This window comes from Carassius auratus, chromosome 4 (genome assembly GCF_003368295.1).
Source record: "Carassius auratus strain Wakin chromosome 4, ASM336829v1, whole genome shotgun sequence".
Lineage (NCBI taxonomy): Eukaryota > Metazoa > Chordata > Actinopteri > Cypriniformes > Cyprinidae > Carassius > Carassius auratus.
This window is the reverse complement of record NC_039246.1, coordinates 26,981,989-27,006,621: the sequence shown is the minus strand read 5'-3', so window position 1 is coordinate 27,006,621 and position 24,633 is coordinate 26,981,989. Positions and strand designations below refer to the sequence as shown.

The window sequence follows — 24,633 nt, the reverse complement described above, 5'->3', positions numbered from 1 at the left end:
TATAGTAATGCACTTACAGATATGAAATAAAGTGATATAATAGTCTACATAATATAAGGTAAAATAATAAATAAAATGGTAATATTAGATTTAAAAAAAAAAACTAAAAAGAAAAAAAATTATTTGGAAATTCAGCTTTTAATTAATAAACCAAATTCAAATTAAAGTAAAAATTTTTTTTATTAATAATATATATATATATATATATATATATATATATATATATATATATATATATAAAATAGAACTATGAAAAATAATGCATATTAATTTTTTACTACTCTACAATTCCAGTGATTATTCCATTATAATAGTACTATTATCAGTATTTAAGGTTTTATATTTAAAAAAAAAAAATTCTCCCTCCTAATTTCCCTTTGTATTCAACAGTCCACATTCTGTAACATCCATCAGTGATTGTACATCACCACATTCAACAGACAAAACTGTGAAACATGAACACTTCTTAAGTTAGCGTGTAAAAAAGTGTCATAGGCAAAAAGCTGCTGGACAAGGATGCAAATGTACAAGAGACCACATGACCATGATGTCAGAGCATCATGTGATCAGCATTCAGGGCTTGTGTTGTACTTTGGCTTGTGCCTCTCTGCCATCACCGCAGTGTGTCCAGTGAACTCGGCTCACGGTGCGGTAAGGTCGCGGGCGTGAGGCACTCCTGTGGTGTTTAAGCTCCAAGCGGTGCCTTAGATCTAGTCTAGGGGAGGCGGGAATCGAGGAGAAAAGCTTCAGGGTGCTGAGACCTGGGCAGTTAAGAGGGAAAAGTAATCAGAGGACTCCAGATGTTGTTGCATCCAAGGCTGCATATATTTAACCAAAAGTACAGTAAAACTGTGTAATATTTTTACAATAAAAAAAAATAAATTCTAATTGAATATATTTTAAAATGCAATTTATTTCTGTGATGCAAATCTGAATTTTTAGCATCATTACTCCAGTCTTCAGTGTCACATGATCCTTCAGAAATCATTCTAATGTGCTGATTTGCTGCTCAAGTTTTTTCTCAATCTTTTGATCAAAAAGCAACTCCATACTTGGTTACCTGTAGGTTAACAGGGTCCGGCGTGTTTAGTTCTTGGTAGGCAGGAGGAAGTTGACGACTTTCTAGAAGAGACTGACGGATTAGTTCTCACACAGCTAGACTATCAACAATTTGTGCACACTTTTGCAGTATGGGAGAACTGAGGCATATAATTTTGCCTGGACATGCAAACACTATTGTTTGCATTTACATGTAAGTATTAATGCATTAATGTCATTTTAAAATCATGTCAATACACGCAAGCTTGGATGCACACTTTAAAAATAAATAATATAACATAGACTCCTTTGAAATACTATGTTTAATGTACTATGATGTAGTTCTGTTTATAATAAAAAAAATTATATTTATTACTGTTCTGTTTTTAAATGTTATGAAAATAAGTCTACTTATATAAATAATTATAGTTTTATAATATATTTTAAAATGTCATTTATTCCTGTGGTCAAAGCTGAATTTTCAGCATCATTACTCCAGTCTTCAGTGTCTGCTTGCATCTTGCAGTGCACCAACTTGTATCTTATTTACAGGATTCTTCGCTGAATAGAATGTTTTTATTCTAATATTATGATTCAAAAGATTGGGACACAGCTTCTACTTACCTCACTATTGTGACATTACAGCATCAATGTCAAACCGCTTTCTGAGATAGCTGGTTTATTCCTGATCCAAAATGGTCTACAAGCCCAGCCAGGTCCCAATGAGCTGATTTTCTTCCTTATCAACCATTTAAACTAGATTGGAACAGCTAGAAACTATAGCTACCTTGTTCCCAGGTGCATTTTCCAATAGATAATTTTAAAACATTCACATTTCTTGTTTCTTGATGCTTTGACAATTTATAAAAACAGTGAGGACGCAGACTCAATCAATGCATTCAAACCTGTTATTTACAGTATATATGAAGAATATACAACATTACAGTCCAGTTCACAACAGACATGTACAGTGTTTTGCTGTAGGCCGTGTACTGTATACACATGCATATGACAGCAGACAGGGACATGAATAACAGTCTGCCCTCAAAAAGTGTTTTGCATTAGCACAAAGTGTCTGTTTACAGTAACACACACATTAGAAAACACATTCATCTACAACTCCACCAAGTGCAGACGTCGCAGCGCGACATGAATGAGAGAAAATCAAAGAGAAAGTGATGCGGGAAGCAAGAAGCATTTGACAGGTTCCCTAAAACTGGACGATGGACTGAATGAGACGGCGACACACAGGGATTCAGATTTTGATGCAGTGATGTCATGATCATGTGATCATGTGCAAACATGTTTGTTTGTGTGCATCAGGCCTCAGCTGCGCAGGTGCGACAGAGAGGAGGTATCACATGGTTTCTGTCCTGATCTGAAAACAACACCCATAAACTGCCGTCTGATCACAGATAATTACACGAGGCCCTCTGTACGAACCAAAACAAACGTTCATCAGTCCCAGATTTGACTTCAGTGTAGGAAACCGGCATAAAACAGCAAGAATAGAAAAAAGATCCTACTTTTTAAAGATCGCCACCTAATTATTGATCTAGAAGTCATAAAGCGCTAAACTGAAATTTACACTCCAATTTCATGCAATACTGAGGCCTGTGTGAGCAATAATGAATTAAATGCTGAATTGGGATCAGAATTGAGTCTTTCTATAATAGCGGTGACGTTTCCATGAATTTTTTTTTTTTTTTACTCTTGATTTACTGAAACTCAAGAAACAATGTATTTTTTTATGTAGGAAAAATCACAGCAATTGCAGAAGGACCAATTTATTCAAAAAAAAGAAAAAAAAGAAAGTATATTTAAAAAATGTATTCAGCAAAAAACAGCAGTTAAAAAGTGGCATGCAGGGAAATCACGGCAGGCTTGGGTTGAGGGTTTGATACCTGTCAAATGCTTCAAGCACTGTGTGATGTGGTGTAGGTTGGTGTGGGTCTGATATAGCTCTAGAAGGCCAGTGTGCAGCCCGTCAGTGTCACACAAGGTGTTAAATGGGAGGAAACAGCCACCTCTCATGAAATACAGCAATTTTTGGACAGAAAAGACAGATGTTTGGACCCATGCACGTCCCTTTCTAAGAGATGCTTTCGGCGCTATTTGAGTTTTGGAGTATGGTGTCTTAAATATAATTATGTAAGGGGAAAAACAACAACAAAAACATCAATGCAACTGATAAAAGTGCAACAAACAGAAGAACACTGACTAGACAGGACATGAGCACTGCATCTGTTATATTGTAAATCACTGCTGCAGATCATATGTGCTGAAAAAAAAAACGTTGCAATGTTATTGGCCACCGTTAGACAGCTAACAAATAATGTTATTCCCTGAGAATTTAGTCATCTCTAGACAATTGCATCCCTTCACCATTAACATATATTCAATGCAGCGTCACTGTTCTTTATAAGCACTCACAACATTAATGAGTTCACATCTGACCCAATCTGATCTTAACTGCAAATTCAAATAGTGTCTTATATTTCTATAAACCAGACTCAACTATTTTTGCAAACTCACCATTACATGGGATGGGCCACATTTTCACTGTTTATCCACTGGATGGCACTGTGACTTTGGCTATGTTTGGAATAGCATACTGCAGTTTGCATGCAGTACACACTATGTAACACAAAAAAGTTGACGTCCTACAGCATTTTCCCACTTTATTGACTTATTTTATAAGATTTTAAAGGAATAGTTTGACAAAAAAAATGAAAACTGGGTATGCTATTATGAACTTGTATTTTGGCGATAAGTGACGGTTTATGGTGTGAAATGCCTTAATTATGGATTTGTTTCTTACAAACATGCAGCTTTTTGCTTCATAAGACATTAACTGATGGACTGGAGTGGTGTGGATTACTTGTGGATTATTGTGATGTTTTTATCAACTGTTTGGACTCTCATTCTGATGGCACCCATTCACTGCAGAGCATCCATTGGTATGAGCAAGTGAGGGAATGTTACATTTCTCCAAATCTGAAGAAACAAACTCATCTACATCTTGGATGACCTGAGGGTGAGTAAACTGTCACTAAAGTAATTTTTTATCAGTGTATTATTTGAAAACAGTAGTATGCAATGTGCGTTGTATAGTACATTAGTACCCTATTCCAAACATAGCCATCTTTCTCAGATACTGCAATCGACATTTCATATAAAATCTTGTTGTTACAAATCAACCACTTAAATGACTCTCAGTGTTCAAATCATGTGACAATCACACATTCAGTCTCATACACACACCAACAACCCACTACCAAATCTGATTCTGATAACGTCACATCCTGTTGAATCTGTCTTAAAGTCCCTCATTCGCGTAATTGGACAGTCCACGTGCGCTCAGATCGGGACAGAGAACACAGTGTCCTGAGAACTGATCAACAGTCTCTTTTGAAGAAGGCCGGGCCACTTGTGCTCCATTAAATCCCTGAGTTAAAAAACAAACAAAACACTCCCCGAAACATTCAAACACAGAAACCAGTGTGTTTCCTCCTCTCTGCGGCACCCGTCAGTAGCGGGGATGCTGGGAGCCGTAGTTTCTGGGATACAAAGGGCTGTAGGTGGACGAAGGAGGCGTGTAGCGGGATGTAGAGCGCTGGAAGTGGCTGGGAAGGGGGCGGGATTGGGACGAGCTCCACACGGAGCGGCGACTGGCCAATAGGGGCGAGCGGTAGGGCGAGGAAGGGGCGGAGCCTGGGGAATAGTGCGACTCATTTGCATAGCGACGGGCCAGGAGGTTGGTGTAAGTGTGTGGTTCAACAACATACGCCCGGACGCCCATCGTCCAGTGACGGTACGGTGTGGTTGGGGGCGTCCAGGAGGATGAGGAAGATGATGCGGGAGACGAAGGGGCTTCTAGGGAGGGTGGGCTGTTGGGGGCGGACGGTTGGGTGGGTGTGGTGGGCGAGGTGATGGCGGCTGCTGCCGTAAGGACCTCTGTAATTGTCAAAGGGGTGTCTGGAAGGGGCGGGACTGGCGTTCCACTTACTTTGGGTGTGCTTCTCCTCAGCCGGGACGTTTTTGCCAGGCGGGGGCGGTGCGACTGCTCTTGGTCGAACTCCAGGTCTTCCAGTTTCTGCGTGAGGGCGAGTTTTTGCTGGATGGCCATGCGGAGGAGAGAGTTGAGTGTCTTTTTCTCGTCCTCCGCCGCCGCGAGTTGTCTCTGCATCTCGTCCAGCTGAGACACGTACTCATCACACCTGATCAGAGAGGAGGAGAAAATAGAAATTAGTATTTGTGCTGAACAATTTATCGAAACCAAACTGATTATTTCAATAAATAATCGTTAAAATCTGGTGTCTTCAGTATCTTAGTTGACAGTAAATGTTGCATATTATGTGCATTTGGGAATGCAATATGTGACAACCATCTTTCCAAAGTTGTTATTAGAAGTGTTTATGAACTTAAAAAACTTTAAAGGGCTTTTTGTGGTTTTAGAACAAAAACTAGAAAATATTTTTTTTTATAAATACATATTTTTTTATTTTACAGTGAAATATTACAATAGTATAATTTTTGTGTTTAGTATCTATAATTTATAGAATAAAAAAATATATGTATTTATTTATTTTATTAATCTATTTATTATTTAATTATTTATTAGGTTTAATATTTTTATTAAGTAGTAGTAAAAATTATTAGATATAGGCCTATATTATTAAATAGTCATATTGATAAATAACCAAAAAAAATTTAATTATTTAAAAAAAACTTCTACGCGGCTTTCAACCAAAAGCTGGATGTTGTAACAATTTATTTATTTTTTTATTTTTTTTTGGGTTTTTTAAATATTACACTAGGAATATTTCTTGTTTTGTTTCTTTTTTATATAGTAGTAGCAGTAAAAATAATAATTACCTACTATGCAAAAACCCCACCACCCCCCACACCAAGAAAATCTAAAATTAGCAATTGCATTTTTCTGCATCACACATCCCTAATTAGTAAACATCCACTCTGATGTGCTGTGAAAGCTCTGGTTGGCTCCTTATTCAGTCATCTGTCCACCTGATTGTGCCCTGAACAGCAAAAATAATCAAAATCACAGATGGGAAAAAATGCTCATCTTGTCAGATATAGCTTCGGCTTTAGTCTCTAAACTCGTATATGATGCTGTCAGCATACCGCACCAGTGGATGTTGTAAAGCAACTAACTTAAACAGAATCTCAGCATTATATGACAACTGGAAAATACGAAATACTTTTCCAGTAGCAAGCTACTTTTCCCAGCGAGTAGTTGTGTAGTGCAACAAAATGCGATTTTTGTCACTTTGGATTATATGCTATTTTGCAGTATTTGTTTGTTTGTATGGTTCATTGAAATGAACTCCAAAATGAATTTTGAATGTTGCATATTTCTCACCGTGTGGCAAACATGGCTCTGAGGGAAGAAAAGGTGGCTGCGTCCTCTTTCAAGGCCTTTAGCTCGTTCCTCAGCTTCAACATGGTCTCAGTCACCATTGTCTTCTCGTTCTCGTATTTACTCTTCAGGTTGGCCAGAGCCACCTCAGCCGTCTGTGAGCATTACAACCAACAAACAACTAGTTCTGCCAACAATAAGTTAATTAAGCACTGCTGATATAATATAGACTACATAAGAAAGCACTGATTCATTACGACCATTGAAGGTGGTAGTAACTAAGAACTCCTCTTGTGTGTCTTTGCACATAATCATGGATGCAGTAATCACTTTGTGGCCCACAGAGCACAGCACTTTCTCTATGGAGTTGGATCTATAAATCGTAATGTCCATTAATCATCTCTGGCCTGGAAGGGTCATACAACATGCTTTATATCACACAGTGGCCAACAAAGAGAAAGAAATGATGTGTCGGATATAATGGTCCCTTTTCTTCAACATTTCATTTTACTGGCTATAGATCAAACGCCTCCGTCGAGGTACACCGCTCCGCCTCAAATGCCATGTTTACATGGTACCGGAGCATTTAAACTTTTAACTAAATGCTAGATTTGCCAATGTTGGCCAGATTAGCGACATCAGATCTTTGGCTTTTACTCTGTTTGGTTTAAGGCACTTGTGTTCACAATGTACAGTAAGTGGACTTAAAAAGGGAACATTTCATGAGTGAATCAAACCACAAATAGTGAGGTGGATGAGGGTGGTTGAACATTAAAGAGACATTGGAATAAGTTGAAAACTGAACCAGACTTGATGCTGATAGTTTAAAATCTTGGTACGCTAGACTATAATTAAGCGAGAAATAGTGACCTATATAGAAACATTTTAAAAAACATTAAAAAAAATTAAATGTAACATTTGAAAAAAATTTGCAACTATTCTAGGCGAAAGATGGCAACTCGTGTTACAAAATTAAACGTTTCACCGAGAAATTAGATGTCAGAGTAAGTGGCAAAGTAGACAAAGACTTAATGCCAATGGTTAATAATCTAGGTACTCAAGACTACTGTAGCCACAAAATGTGGAAACATAACCGTTCTACCAAGAAATGTAGAAGCTACAGAGTAACATTAATGAGAAGTCAGAGAGTCTCAGTCAATTTAAGGACTCTCATGGTTCAATACTCACAGGCCTCATGGCAATCAATAGGATGCTGGGTAATAAATAGAGCTGATTAGCCTACCTGCTTGTTGGCTTTGAGCAAAAGGCGCAAGGTTGCGATCTGCTCCCTCTTTGTGCTCGTGAGGGACTTGAGTTTGAGAATCTCCTCCATGCAGGCCTCCTTGTCCTTGTCCATCAGCGGGGCGAGTTCACTAGCGGCCGCCCTCTGGCGGGACAGCTGGAGTGAGCGGTCCACCGCCTTCTGCAAGTGCTTGATCTGGTCGCGGATGATGGCGTTTAGGTGGTGGATGTTGGTGGGTTCCCGGCGGAGGTCGGACCCCGTGGCCGACTCGGGTGCTGGGGATGACGATGAAGATGAGGAAGAGGCACTAACGACGGGTGAACCCTGTGGCGTACGGACTGGGCTCTGCTCAGCAGTGAGAGAATCTTTGGATGGTGAGTCCGACGGGCTACGAGACTCTGCAGATGTTGCAGCGTTAATTGCCGCCAGACGACGTGCGAGACGCGGGGTCAAAAACACACGGTGATCGTCCTGCCCCTTGTGGCCAGGGGTGGAAATGCGCGTTGGTATTCGGCCCTGCCGGTAGTACTCCAGCATAACGCGGTTGGGTGTCTCATTATTGCACAGGCAGACGTGGTGGTAAAGTTGCGCTAACTCCTCACTGAATGTCGCCAGCTCTTCTTGGGCAGTTCCCAGGATTCCCTGCGTCTCCAAGCCTGTGTTAGTGGATGCCCGCAGCTCACGTTCCAGATTCACCGCCTTCTCCCGGCTTTCCCTGCACCTGTGCTCCAGCTGTGCCACTTGTGTCTCCAATGCTTGCAGCTGCGCCTTGCCCTGCTCCTCCGCCCGCAATCTTGCCTCCACGCTCTCATTATATCTATCTTTCATCTCCTTAAGCTCCGCCTTCAGTCCAACCACCTCTGTCACAGCCACCCTGTATTTACATTGCAGCAATTCCAGACTCAGTCCTTCCTGGCTGCTAGGGACGCATGTTGTCTCCTCTTCTTCGTCCTCCTCTTCTCCCTTGGTTTCCTTGCTGCTGCGCATGCGGCGAAGTTTCCGGAATCGCTCGCCCAATCGACTGGCCTTCTCCTGCTGCTCCGTCAGCGCCCCCTGTGTGTGACGGAGCAAAGCCTGTGATTCCTGCAAGCTGTTGAGCAAAGACGCTTTTTCACGTTCCACCTGCGGCAAATAAACAAGTCAACTAATGACTTTATTTGGTGTATACTGGTTAGTCCTGATGCTGGTCTAGACGATAAACCATCGTAGCCATGAAAAACAACAGTAATATCTATCTAGTGAAGCAGGTCAACCAACAAGGTCTTATTTAACATAGATATCACCATGCTTTCCTCATTGATTAATCACAGTACATTAAGACAACAGTTTTGTAATACAAGTTTTCTGAAATGTTATGTCTAGCAATATGTATGCAAATTATGCATTATGCAATTTAATATGCACTAATTTGCATATCTTTTCAGGATAGAAAACATTGGACGAAGCCAGATTCAAAATTCTTGTTTCATTTTGTTGACATATTACAATTAATAGTTTTTACATAGGACTTCTTCTACTCTTAACACTCTCTATCTCTCTTTTTATATATATTGCAATTATATAGATTTCTATATAATAGAAGCTCTACTTACAGAAAATGGATTTTAAAGATATACATTTTAATTGATTTTATCTACAAATGCAAATAGATAAAGTGCAATAAAATAAATTTAAATATGTGTTTTGGATGTTTGCTTGCACCAGTCTGAAAAGGAAGACAAAATAGCCATATGGTTTTGCTTGTACTGTCCTGACTTAATCTAATGCATGCAAAGGAGCACTGTAATGCTCAGGAGACTTAATGGAGATATGCTTAATTTAATAAACTCTGTCTCATATGTTTCTTCTAAATGAGTTTACACGTGAATCAGACATGATCAGTGCATTTTGCACAGTTAATGCATGATCAATGTAAACCCATAGATGCAAAGTTCATATGAATATATATGACTCAAATAAACTTGCACTGTAGGAACAGTGATCTCTTGTGACTGGAAGGATATAAATAAGCTAGTAGCATGGCCCATTAGTGTGTATGGTGGTCTCATATTTCATCCCACGACACTGCAGCATCCCGTTGTAAACAGAACAACGCCTAAAGCAATGCAGCATTCGTTTTTCACTATTTAGGATCTTGAGCATGAAAGATGAGATTAAAAAGCTTTAAAAATAGGTTAATTAAGAGAAGAAAACAACAACCAAAGGATATATGAAAGAAATATTAAAGAGGTAAATGTATTATACCTCTGGGCTGGCAACATAAAGCTTTGCTGTACAAAAATCAATACATGCTAATAGAAATGTTTATATATGTTTATGCCGTTTATATATTCATTATATGGGTGTGGCTAACATAGGCCCCACCCTCCACACTGACCTGCTGAAGCTGTTGTCTTTGTTTCAGGATTTCAGGGCCATTTAGCTCACTAAAGAGGTCAGGGGTCAGAATTTCAGTCTTCCTCAAACTCGATGGCCTGAAGTCTCCATTCAGTCGGCTCAAAACTGATCCCGCCGCGCCTTGAAGCATGTGCCCATTGCACTTGCCACCGTCCTCACTGCTGGGTGATGTGGCGGCTGTCGGGGTGGCACTGCCACTAGGTGGCGCTGAGGTCAGGGCGATCAGGTGCGCACAGCCTGAGCTGAAACCCCCGTCGCACACGGTTAGATGATGTGCTAATTCCTTGCGCAAAGCGTACTTCTGTTCTCGCTCGCTTTTCAGAGAATCCAAAGCCTCCTCCAACTGGTTCTCAGAGATGTCCTTCAGGCGCAGCGCATCTTCTAATTGGCTTTTAAGCAGAGCTGTTTCCTCCTCCAGAACTTTGATTTCATGCTTCAAGCCCTCGTACTCCACCTGATAAAAACAGAGAATATCCGAGACCGTTTCTACATAACCTGCCACAAACAAATATGATGCATAAAGCATTTACAACTAGTTTTGAGAATTTATTTTAACATTTAAAGTAATACAATTTTGTGCAAGTATGTCCTCTGTGACTGTGAACGGTCAGAAGTTTTTAAAATATCAATTAAAAAATGTGTAATGTAAAATCAAAATTCTTTATAAATATGTATAAAAAATAAATATTATTTTATAGTATTTAATTGGTCACAAGATATTTGAATATCAACTTAAATGTAAGTATAACTTAAAATATATAGAAAGACTTATAAGTTCATAAATGTATATAAAAATAAAATCTATAGTAATCAATAAGTCTGAAGCTATTTAAATATGAATTAAAAAATAATAAGTATAATATAATGTAACATAAACACATATATAAATAATTTTATAAATAGTTCTTAAATGTATGTGATAACTATTTGCATATCAATTTAAATATATGTACAAACCCGATTCCAAAAAAGTTGGGACACTGTACAAATTATGAGTAAAAAAGGAATGGAATAATTTACAAATCTCATAAACTTATATTTTATTCACAATAGAATATAGATAACATATCAGATGTTTAAAGTCAGACATTTTGAAATGTCATGCCAAATATTGGCTCATTTTGGAGTTCAAATACACTTTCCAAAAAAGTTGGGACAGGTAGCAATAAGAGGATCAATTTGCAACTTATTAGGTCAATTGGCAACATGATTGGGTATAAAAAGAGCCTCTCAGAGTGACAGTGTCTCTCAGAAGTCAAGATGGACAGAGGATCACCAATTCCCCCAATGCTGCAGCGAAAAATAGTGGAGCAATATCAGAAAGGAGTTTCTCAGGGAAAAAATTGCAAAGAGTTTGAAGTTATCATCCTCTACAGTGCATAATATCATCCAAAGATTCAGAGAATCTGGAACAATCTTTGTGCGTAAGGGTCAAGGCTGGAAGACCATACTGGATGCCTGTGATCTTCAGCTCTTAGACGGCACTGCATCACATACAGGAATGATACTGTAATGTAAATCACAACATGGGCTCAGGAATACTTCCAGAAAACATTATCGGTGAACACAATCCACTGTGCAATTCGCTGTTGCCGGCTAAAACTCTATAGGTCAAAAAAGACACCATATCTAAACATGATCCAGACGCGCAGGCATTTTCTCTGGACCAAGGCTCATTTAAAATGGACTGTGGCAAAGTGCAAAACTGTTCTGTGGTCAGACAAATCAAAATTTGAAGTTCTTTTTGGAAAACTGGGACACCATGTCATCCGAACTAAAGAGGACGAGGACAGCCCAAGTTGTTATCAGCGCTCAGTTCAGAAGTCTGCATCTCTGATGGTGTTGGGTTGCATGAGTGTGTGTGGCATGGGCAGCTTACACATCTGGAAAGGCACCATCAATGCAGGGAAGTCGTGGCCTGACGGTTAGTGACTCGGACTCGCAATCGAAAGGTTGTGAGTTTGGCAGGAATTATGGGTGGGGGGAGTGCATGTACAGTGCTCTCTCCACCCTCAATACCACGTCTTAGGTGCCCTTGAGCAAGGCACCGAACCCCCAACTGCTCCCCGGGCGCTGCAGCATAAATGGCTGCCCACTGCTCCGGTTGTGTGTTCACAGTGCGTGTGTGTGTTCACTGCTCTGTGTGTGTGCACTTCGGATGGGTTAAATGCAGAGCACAAATTCTGAGTATGGGTCACCATACTTGGCTGAATGTCACTTTCAGGTATATCCAAGTTCTAGAACAACATATGCTCCCATCCAGACATCGTCTCTTTCAGGGAAGACCTTGCATTTTCCAACATGACAATGCCAGACCACATACTGCATGTCCCTTAAAATTATACATTTTCTCCGTTTAAACATTTGATATGTCATCTATTTTGTATTCTGAATAAAATATTGAAATCATTGCATTCTGTTTTTATTCACAATTTGTACAGTGTCCCAACTTTTTTGGAATCAGGTTTGTATAATATAATATAAAAATATGTAAGTACAGTACTTATAAGTAAAAAATACTAATACTATTTCACACGTAATGTTTATAATTTTAATAATAATACTTATAATTACAGGTGGATGGGTAAATATAGTAACATAGTAAAAATAGTAACATTTTGTCTGTCTACTGAATACATGTTGCATATAATAGAAGTGATCTTATTTTGTATCAGATAGTTTTCTGTAGTTTCTGTATTTACGTTATTTTTTTGTTCTGAGTCCAGAAAGGCCAGTGCTAAGACATTAGAACCGTCTTTTCTTTAGTGTAAATGTGTGTAATGGTTCTACACTGCTCACCAGAGCTGTGTCGGTGTGAAGGGGATAACTTGAGTGTGTTTACCTGGTTCTGCCTGAGCGTGGACACCAGTTTCTGCAGCGAGATGTTCTCCTCCTCCAGTTCGGTGTAGTCTTGCAGTAATCTGGCCTCTCGAAACTTAAACTCCCTGATCTCCTCTCTCATCTGGTTTCTCTGTAACTCCAACATCTCGTTACTCTGAGAGACACAGAAGGGGAAAACAGAGAAAGATTTAAACACGGGGATACATTTGAGATGTCAAACCAATAATGGATTTATGCTGTTTATTTAGAGAGTTTGTGACCTCTCTCAGCTCCTGTAGGATGGTGCTGAGTCTCTCGTTCTCAGCCTGCGTGCAGGACGCCTGTGATCTGCTGCTCTTCAGCTCGGCCTGCTGCTCAAGTAGGCGGCCCATGTAGTACGCTTCCTTAGTGGCCGACTCCTGCAGCAGCGTCTCCTCATTGGTCTCCCCATCTTCAGCCACCTTCCTTTGGGTGGTGTACGCCTGGCTGAAGGCCTGAGGAAGATTAAAAAAGATGCTAAATTAAGGAATACATTCATGCATAAAATGCAATTTGGATGCATCACAATTTGTACCTTAAGCATAGTATGCAATATAACGATTAGTCCATCCCAAATAACAGTACATTTAATATACAGTAACATGCATTTAAAAAGTATGCATCTGTGCATGATATTTTGGGCTAGAAATCCTTGCATTCATTTTTCAGTTTTATAATAACAAGGAGGAATCCAATGCCAACAGTTTTTAATCTATAAGTGATATATATTAATTCATTTTTAGGTATAATGAATAGCTAGATACCAACACTTTTCATGTAAACACAAACCGTACCCGACAAAGCAATCTGGGATTTAGATTTGTGATAGTATTTCAAAAGGGACCTAAAATACTATTGAAGTTGGATTTTTGAAGTATTCACAGAGTATGCTTTTAATTCCTTGTGGTAAGACCATTGTAGTTTTATGAAACAGTATTGTGTACTATCACAATCCAAAGCATGTACTACATCAACAGTAAAGCACATACTTTTAACAGTACTATTTAATTGTAATACATTCACATCAGTGCTTGAAATCCAGGTTTAAATGTGAAATATCTTGTTTTGCCATTTTTACCAAAAGCATATGCTAAGATGTCCATGCTCTAATATATAATGTCAAAAATCTAAGATTCCTTACTTAAAAAGTAGATACAGTATGTATGTGTGATCTGAGAGTCACATTTTAGTATTACTTATATACTGTCACACTATTAATATTTTAAATTAGCTTTTATTTTTAGATTTTCAGTTTAATTTTAGGTTTTTTTTACATATAAATATTACTATTTAGGTTTAATATATTTTTGTAGTTTTAGCTTTAGCTCAGTTATAGTTATCATTTATTCCCAACTAATAATTTTATTGCTTCAGTTTAAAATTATTCCAGGTTTATCTGCCAAGGCAACATTTCAAATTCTCATTTAGCTTCTTTCTCTCATATTTTATTTTAATCTTAATGTTTTACCTTTATTTCTGCTCTTATTTCAATTAACACAAATGTTTAGTTCTAGTTAATGATAATAACCATGGATTAAATATCTAAAAAACTCCAATAAAAAGGGGAAGCTATAAAGTACAGGAGACAATGATGCGGTTCAGGCAAATTCAGGCAAGATTGTCCATAATCTGAAAAACGTGAGGGGAATTAATGACAACAGTGATCTTCCATAAGACACTGAGAAAAGCTCATAGTGTGAAAAATCAATAAGGAGGTGTAGAGGAGCTCAATGCTCCAGGTATGAGGAATGACAGGAGAAATAACAGACTTATGGAGCAGTGCATCATGGGACAGAACTGATAACAGCATGCATGATCGGAGGCAGAATGACCATAGAATTTGCTGAATGTCCGCTTTACTGTGTGAGAGAGCGTCACTGTAATGGAGAGAGAGCCGAATGAGTCTTATTCTGCTATCAGAGGAAGGCAATGGAGCCTTTCAAAAAGATGCCACTGGGGTTTTCCATCAGCTGGAAATTTAATCAAACTCTCCCTCATGGTCAGTCAGTGAAAGAGAGCTGTTTTTACACTCGGATGAGATCAGAGTCGGGGTTGAACTCTTGAATTATTTAGTGGGGTTTGTTAAATCAAGACTCACTATTACTATTGCTCAAATCATTTGAACACACACCTAATTCTATTAAACTTTGGGATAGAATTTCCCCTTGAGAGGGTCTATGAACACCAGGCAAATCTCTTATAACTGGACAATATAGTGGGGTCAAAACTAGCTTAACATAATGTAATAATAAAGATAACAGATAACATGAACTAACAATCAGCAATATATTTTATTTATTTATTCATCTTTGTTAATGTTTAATAATAATAATAAAATATAAAAAAAATATTATGTTAACAAAAATAGTAGTTCACAAAGCATTATAATTAATGTCAAAAGATCAGGGATATTATCATAAGTTTAAATGGAAACTAAAACCATAAACAAATTTAATTACTTCAACAAAAAAAAAAGAACAAAAAATATATATATATATGTATATATATATATATATATATATATATATATATATATATATATATAACTAACATAAAATAAAATAAAATACAATAAAAATGAATTAAAAACAATGTAATGCATTAAAATAAAATAGAATCAAAATATAAATTGAAGTATTAAAATAACTAAAACTAAATATATAAAAATGTAACTTAATAAACAATAAAAATTTACAAAAACAAGAAAATTGCAAAAACTTTACAATTAAGATTATAAATAGAATTCACATTATGAAATGCTTAAATATAATTCCCAATAATAATAAAATCTATAATAGCATATAAACTGAATTGTTATAGTACATTTTTTAATTTTACATTAGGATTAGGAGAATATTATTTATTGTTAGTTCAAAATAATAGTAACTGAAACTATTTTTTAAATAGTTTCAATATTTTAAATTTTAAATATTACATTTTGAAATCTACGTTAGGATTAGGAAAAATACTGTATTATTTATTGTTAGTTCATGTTAACTAATGTAGTTAAGTAATGTTAGTATATGAAACCTTTTTGTAAAGTATTACCAGAAAATCACATTTGAGGAGAACTTTTTGACTTGGGCCAGAAAGTAACCACCTAGCAACCACATTTACCACCCTAGCAACCGTCCACAACACCTTAGCAACCAAATAACAACACCCTGGTAACCATTCACAACATCCTTGCATCAATGCAGCCAGTTTTATTCAATATATAGTCAAAAATCTAGTTAGAAGTGACTTTAACTGTACAGCGGTGACGTTTAGGGCTGTGCAGCAGTGAATTATGGGAAAACTTGCCATATGTGATTGGGACAGGACACAAAAGACAAAATATAGACTGTGCTGAGCAAACATTTTTGTGACGTGCCTCAAGACGTCCTGAGACTATAATTCATCAGTTCAGTAATAATATGGTGTGATATAATGAGTGACGCACTGAGCCTTTATCACAGGACTCTTATCACGCTTTATTTATCCCACAAATCAGTAACTTGATTGTGTCTTGATTTAGACCTTATGATGTGGAATAAACACAAATTAAATAGATAATTGTCGTGCAGTATTATAAAAAGCATGGCAGCGGGTCAGTAATCTGCAAGGTTAAACGTTTCGGCTGATCCGAGTCCAGTTCTGGCTCTTGCCAAAAGCATTTGTTAGATAATATTAATTACATGCATGATATCACATCCAGCATGCCTAATAAATCAAGCACAAAATCATGTTCTTTTCCAACAACAGTCTGTCGATAATATTTCATAATGATATTCTTAAGCATCAATATCATCACAGTCACAATCTGAGCTCTTTTGACCGGATCTCATTAAAAAGCTTTTAAATGTATTTTATAAATGTTATTAAGATGAACTGAATTTATGTTATTCACTGAATGAAATTATTATACACTTTAAAAATGTTAAATTATTAATTAAATTGAAACAGTTCATTGAAATAATGATGAAATGAATATAAGCTAAATAGATTAAAAAGCTAATGTAAATGGCAAAAGCACATAAAAATACTAAACATATTAATAAGTAATTATATAAACATTACTAACATAACACTGCACGGTATGCACTTAATTATAGGGAGTATCAGATGTTAGCGGCATGAGGAACAGTACATTCATGTATCACATGACAGGAAGCAGACTGGAGAGATATAGCCCTGAGTCACTGTGATTCACCTCCATACATAGGATAAAATAAACATGGTGAAAAGTGACCAACGTTTACACTTAATTTACCTCAGTGGTTACTAGTTTGAGAAGGATATGTGGCAATGAAAATATTTATTTTCAGATAAAACATAGTTATTTATATTTTAATGAGATATTTAAATGAATTTAAATGCATAATATTTATATAAATACACTTGGATGTCTTATTTATATATTAATTATATTTAAATACGATTTATATTTGTTTTCACAAGTTTTTTTGAATTGTTTAAAGTGTTTTTATCATACTCCTCCTAATCTCTGTTTGATGTTTGATGTCAACTCTTTGATGACGTTTCCAAACATTCCAAAAGAACAAACTGTTTCAAGTAAAGTGAAACTTCAACAGATCTGTCTGACTGACTGCATGAGAGCCAAACACGCACAACACACACACACACACACACACACACAGAGAGACAGAGAGGCTGTGAAAATCACCCAGGAGATTCTCTTTCTTCACAAAGACAAAGCTGAAGCACAGCAGCCCTCCGTCTCTCTCTCTCTCTCTCTCTCTATCTCTCTACACATCTATCTATCTATCTATCTATCTATCTATCTATCTATCTGTCTGTCTGTCTCTCTGTCTGTCTCTCTTTCTCTCTGTCTGTCTGGTTTAAACAGTGAGAGGCAGGCGGTAAGCTAAGCATTATCATTTTCTGGAGGGAGCTCCACACAGATACAGGGATCGATATGAAGGCCCGTGGGTGCAGTGAACCTTTATATGTGACCCTCTCTGCAGCAGCAGCAGAGCTCCAAAGCAGCTCAAAGTCAGGTTATTTCTGTACAAGAATCAGATCAGATGGCGCTGCAACAGAAACATGATGTCTGTTAGATGCATGTTGTACAGTGCTTGTGAGAGACAGAGCTGGTGAAAAGGACGCCTTCGTGAGTTTCTTGTTGCGTTAAACAAAATAATCATTAATTACTGACAGCTTTGCCCTTGCCTGAGTTTGTAAAAGTGTGCTTGAGAGATATATACTATATATATTAACTGGTATGTATATTGAAATTCTGTATATGATCAATAAAAGTTAACATATATGAATCAGATAGAGCCAATAAAATAAGCAGTTGTGTGTTACAAAAACATGCCAACATCAAAAAAAATATATATATTTTTTTTATATATATATATATTATATATATATAGATGCAAGAAAATTAAGCATATTTTATACAGTATGCTATTCATGAAGCATAAGCATGTTTGACAAATATTAAAAAAGAAAAAATTAAATGTGAAAAAAATTATAAAATATAAATTCCATATATTTAATATATATATATATATATATATATATATATATATATATATATATATATATATATATATTCATACTAAAGATATATTATTTCAATATATTGTTAGATTTAGCATTGTATTACATTAATGACACATCTGAGCATAAAAATAATTAAAAAAAATATAAAAAACATAATACAAAAAAATACAAAATGGAGAGTTTCCATGTGATTAAGTCTCATGATAAAGAATGTAATATTTAATCCTGGGCTTAATTAAATAGGCTTAATTTTCTTTATGCTAATTAATTAGGCTTTTTTTTCTTATGATATTATGCTTAAATCTGACCTGGATGTTTTATTGAAGTCAAGTGCATGGCATCACTCATCACATGAATTATGCAGCGAATTTTTCTCTGTGTGTATTATACAACCTGACGTTCACATGTCTCCCCCTAAGAGCCTGGATCTGTCCCATCCATAATTCATAACTCAGTGTGTCCAAGCTCCGGGCCGAGCACATCAGGAACTCGGCATGAACTCTGAAGAAATCCGTCACTGAATTATTTCAAAAAGATAAAGCACAAGCCTTTGTTTTAAAGGTCACAAAGTGCCTTTATTCTCAACACTTTATCTACTGTTTCATCACTTCAAACCCACATATCCATCAGGTTTTTCCCAGGTTATTTTGGATACCTATTCTGATATCTGCACACATTCAAACACACTTGAGCTGCATTGAGACATGCTGCTCTGCCGACTGATGCTTTTAGCTCCGGGCTGCTGCAACTAATGCACCTCTGCATTTTTCATTTGATGTACATTACAAGCCAAACATGATGCACCGCCAGAAACACCAATCCAGAAACCACTTCAGCATGCTCTTAATGCATATTACCATCAACCAATCAGCAATTAGCAAATGCAGTGCTATGAGTCTAAACATCTCATTAACAGCGAATAAGTAAACATTGTACAGTTCATGTGTAAATGGCCACAATAATAAGCTATTGCATCAATCATATTAATTATATAATCCTCCGAAAGCATAGAAATGCACAAGAGGATCACAAGAACCCAGTTTTTCTCAGATCTAGATTTGTTGGAAAAACTCCCACTAGAAAAAGACACAGCCTCGGATATCCCTATCGTTCTGAGACAGATTCAATCCTCAAAGCCTTCAGAAGACTCTCAGTAGGAGTAAAAAATGCTCTCATACTGAGGATATCAGAGAAGTAAGACGACATCTGAGTGTTTGCTTGTATTTGTGATATTAAAGGAACAACTGTTGACATTGTGTTTGATTGGCAGCTTACAAGCCACAACAGACACTGTTATATTCTACCAATATTACAAATGGAGGTAAACCGGCATCAGCCAATAAACTGTCAGCTCTTCTTGTTCATTATGAAAGACTGTGGGAAAAGTGATTGGGAGACTCGCTCTGAATGATGCATGTGCTCGGTGGATTCCAAGTAAACAACTATAATGAAGCTTTTTAATGAATGGCCGTTTGTAATGGGAATTCTTGGGAAGGTCACACAAGGCTCCTGGAAGCTTCTGAGCTCACGGGGTTGTGGTTTTGCAAAGGAAACATGCTTTTGTAACAACAATAACAACAAAAAGTATATATATTAATTTAATTTAATTTAATTTAATTTAATTTATATATATATATATATATATATATATATTATATATATATATATATATATATATATATATATATATATATATATATATATTTATTTATTTATTTTTTTTTGTCTGTGTGTGTTTGTCATTTTTAAGCATATTATTGCTCTTTTCCAGTTTCAGGTTATAGTAGGGGAGTATTGTATGTCAGAAATAGACATTTATGAATAATGTATCAGCAGTTGCCTTTATCATCTGGTATGTCTCAAGATTACCATTACTATTGCATTTAATTACCAATGCATATTACAATAAATTATATGAGCAATATTAATTAATGACAATTAAAAAAATCTAATGTGAGCTGCTTACATTTTATTTTAAGCATTTAGTCATCACAGACTGACTTGCACTACTTTCTAAGATACCTTCCTATATACTTGCAACAAAAAACAATCCATCTATTACAAAGGATAAAGAAAGAAATTCTGGCTATACATTTAAAAACATACTTACAATTTACTTATAATTCATCCATCCAAAAAGAACCAATAAAATGCAGTTCAACCTAAATAAAAATGAAATATGTTATCCAATAGTTGGGTATTATCTTGATATGCAATGATGGCTTTCATCCCAGTTCTCTTATTATCTGAAGTCACTGAAGAATATCGATCAATGGCAAATTTGTGAGCAATTTCCAGCACAGAGCTCTGATCTGTAAGTCAACGATCAATAAAGTTCATTGAGGTTTAATGAAGAAACGAAGCAGCCAAATAAAGATGTGCATTAGCAAAACCTCCAGTTCTTATTTTAATCTCATATTCTTATTATAACCTTATTCACATCCATTACAACAAAAGTTAAGATTATAATATGATTCTTTAAAACAGAGTCATAAATCCAGCCAGACTTATGCCTGTAATTCAATCTACTCTGGAGTTTAGTTTCATTTCGCTTTGGATTTTTAGGGGGTTTTAATGATAGTCTTTGACACTCAAGTGTACTATATGAAGGACTCCTGAAGCAGACGCGTTTCTATGTGACTCTGTCAATCTTATTATCGCTGTGCTAACCTTCAGCGCAGTCCACTGCAGTCAGCAAGAGTACACTGCCTCTACTAATGAAGCTATGAATAAACTCAGGCTGTGGGAATATACATGCATCGGTCAAGAACACCATTTACTCTGCGGCTCTGTAACGGTAACATGTTGAAGAACTGTTTACTCAGACCTTTTGAGATAGCTGCTGAGAATTTAAAACTAGATATCTGAAACTATGTTGCAACTTTGTAAATAAATGCTGCAAACAAACATGCATGAGCAGACTCACAATCTCTGAGCACAGTGGACACAAAACGACATTATTCAGGTCAGAGCACAGACTCCATTGAACAGTATAGCACAGACTCTAGTGCGTATGGTTTACAGCACATTAATTACACATGCTTTGCTTTTTTAAGTTTCATAGGGCATGGGGGGGGGTCACATTTTTGTGACTAGCATTTATTCATTTTTTGTACTATAATCTGTTCTATTCTATTTTATTCTACAATTCCTTCTACAGTTTTCTGTTCTACACACATATTGTATGTCAATCTATCTTTAAGTTTTGGGCAAAATTATATTATTTTCCTTTTTTTTTTTTTTTTTGCAATATTCTATTCTATTGTTCTGTTTCACTCTAACATAAAATTATTTCCTTTTCAACAACATAATACAACTAAATATAGCATATATGTTGTCAATATTCTTTTCCAAAACATAAAATGACATGAACAGATTTGTATTTTTTAATTTATTTTTAAAATGTATTTACTTATTTGCAATAATCAAATTTATTCTACTCTTTTCAGTTATAACATTACCATACTTCTGACAATATTCTATTCTATTGATTTCTATCCTTTTAATAACAAAACACAAAATAACATATCATTTACAGTATATTGTCAATATTCTATGCAAACCATAACATGAACAGTTTTTTATTTATGTATTTTTTAAATGTTTGTATTTATTTATTTGCAATCGTCAAATTTATTCTACTCTTTTAAATAATAACATTACCAGATTTCTGACAACGTTCTATTCTACTGATCTCTATTCTTTTAAGAACATAATGAAAAACAACATAACATAAATATTATCAATATCCTGTCCAAAACATAACATGACATGAACAGACGTTTGCAAGTCTATTTTATTCTATACTCTATTCAATAATAACTTGACAATATTCTATACTTTTAAAAAATGTTCATTCTTTTCTGTAGCATAACATGAGTTGACCAGTATTCTATTCCAAACATAACATGACATCATCAGATTTTTGCAGTAGTCTATTCTTTGCAATAATAACACAAGCAGCTGATTTTTTGTCAAAATTCCATTCTATTGTTCTCTATTCTTTTCCTATTCTATTCAGATTTCCTATTTCCTATTCTTTTCATAACATGACATGAACCGATTTTGCCCAATATTCTGTTCTGTTTCATAACATAACATAACATAACATAACATAACATAACATAACATAACCTATTTCTTAGCAATATTCAATTCAATGTAATTGTTGTTTTCTGTTCTATAACATTAGCGCACAATAGGCCTGTTGTCTGAAAAGCATCTTCAGTGACTGTTATTACAGAAGAATGAGCTGTACCTCCTGCAGCTGCTCCAGCTCCTGTCTGAGAGTCTCCTGCTCGGCCTCGAGCTCCGCATACTGCTGTTTGAGGCTCTGGTTCTCCTCCAGCACCGCGAGCCCGCACTCCGCCGCCCGGACCTTCTCCCGGTTCGCCTCCGCGAGCTCTCGGGTCAGCCGCTCCACCTCCGCCCGGTAATGATCCACCGACTCCCCGCATCCTCCTCCACCTCCCCCAGCAGCCATCGGGCCGGCCCGGCCCCTCCACTGCGCTGGATGGACGGATAGATGAACGGATGGATGGAGGCACCTGCGCCTTACCCCAACCTCCAACACAAAGTCAATGATCCGGACATATCAGCAACAAAAGACGAACGAACTGAAGTCCGAAGCAAAAATTAATCATCGCGATCCTGAAAGGGGCCTCGCTTTCTTTCTTTCTTCCTTTCTTTCTTCCTCGTCTTTTTCTGCTTGCTCATGGGTGTGGGGACGCCATCATCGCTAGGATGGAGAAGAGTGGCCCGGCTCACTTCTGCTCTCCTCCTGCTGTGACGTCAGCGCATCTTGCTGCAGCTCATGCATATGAATCGAGTCGCGCCGACGTTGCTTGACTTAATTAATATTCATAAGCTGCTCCTTTTTTTTTTATTTGTATATACTGAATAATTAACTTTCATGCCATAATTAAATATAACAAACAGGACAATCACATTTTAGGAAAGAAAAAGGAAGATAAAATAATAATAAAAACAAGGAGGGTAGGCCTATCAATAATATTAACAATAGTGAGTCGGAGTTTAGTTCTTTAAGCATTTTCATAGTTCTGGTTGCTTTCCGACTTGAAAATCCTTGAAGAGTATTAACATAAATCCCTAAGTCAGCTTTGGGAGATACTGGCCTTCCTTTCCGACCATTTACATTTGTGTATATAAAACGTATCTAATAATATTAGATTTAATATAAAATGTGACTCTTCTCCATATCTTTATTTATCAAAATACGTCCTATCCTGTGTCCTTAACTCCTGAAACATTGGTGTCTCATATTTTAGAGCAGCACTGCAATTTGTGAAAAAACAATTAAATCTGTATGTCGTTGTGTGTGAAAAAAAAAACATTTTTATAAGTAATTGTAATTTAATTACAGATTTTTTTTCTCAGTAACTGTAACTAATTACAATTAAATTTATATTGTAATTACGTAATTTAGTCATGCATATCCTCAAATTAGTTTTATATAAACAATGCATAGGTCTATTTCAGTCTGTTTGAGGAGTTTTTTTTTTTTTTTTGCTAAAAATGCCACAAGAGGGCAGAAGTCTAGCGAATATTGATGATAATGCAAACAAGACTGCGCATTAATTATTATATAATTGAAAGGTACTTTGATTATAGGCCTTTCACGTAACCTATATACTTGTCGTAGTGTATTGTAAGTCTGCGTCACTGTTCACCATGTTAACGTGTTTTACTCCACAGAAATCCCTGATCCAACATTTATTTTATCACTCAGAAAATATTGAATAATCCTCATGTTAATCAATTAAATAACGTAGTCAGAAGGGTGCACTGATAACACCGAGATAGTGGGATTTCGCTTCATTGCATAGAGGTTGTAAACACAGATAAACACGAAGGTGAAAAGTTGAACATTTGGAAGAGTAGCCCACGTTTATGATGTAAAGGTGAGGCCACGACAGTAAAAATAAACACAAGTGTGTGAAGGTGCAGAAAAAAACCTGAACCCGCCACAACACAATATATGAATCAGTAGGTAAACTATTTCTTCTGTAGCTATTTTCCCGTTTTTAACGTGAGTATTTTATTACGAAAAAAAAACAATGTTGAACCAAAGCAGCTTTAATCTTAGGTTAAACAGAGATTCCCATTTCGCGAGCTTCAACAACATGACCGATTCGCAAATGAATCATTGCTTTGATTTGGATCTTTGTATTAATAATAATAAAAC

At 36.3% G+C, this 24,633-nt stretch overlaps 1 protein-coding gene across 1 annotated transcript; it reads right to left on the bottom strand.

Annotated features, from left to right (window-relative positions):
• Positions 1 to 443: 443 nt before the first annotated feature.
• LOC113064548 (protein bicaudal D homolog 1-like) lies at positions 444 to 23,237 on the bottom strand. The gene is made up of 9 exons (XM_026235404.1): positions 22,687 to 23,237; positions 13,160 to 13,372; positions 12,901 to 13,053; positions 10,039 to 10,512; positions 7,662 to 8,783; positions 6,422 to 6,573; positions 5,048 to 5,258; positions 1,061 to 1,122; positions 444 to 761 (listed from the first exon to the last, which is right to left on the bottom strand). The coding sequence occupies exons 1-8, from the start codon at positions 22,909 to 22,911 to the stop codon at positions 1,087 to 1,089; spliced, it is 2,586 nt and encodes an 861-aa protein (XP_026091189.1). The 5' UTR covers positions 22,912 to 23,237; the 3' UTR covers positions 444 to 761; positions 1,061 to 1,086.
• Between the last annotated feature and the right edge of the window lie 1,396 nt (positions 23,238 to 24,633).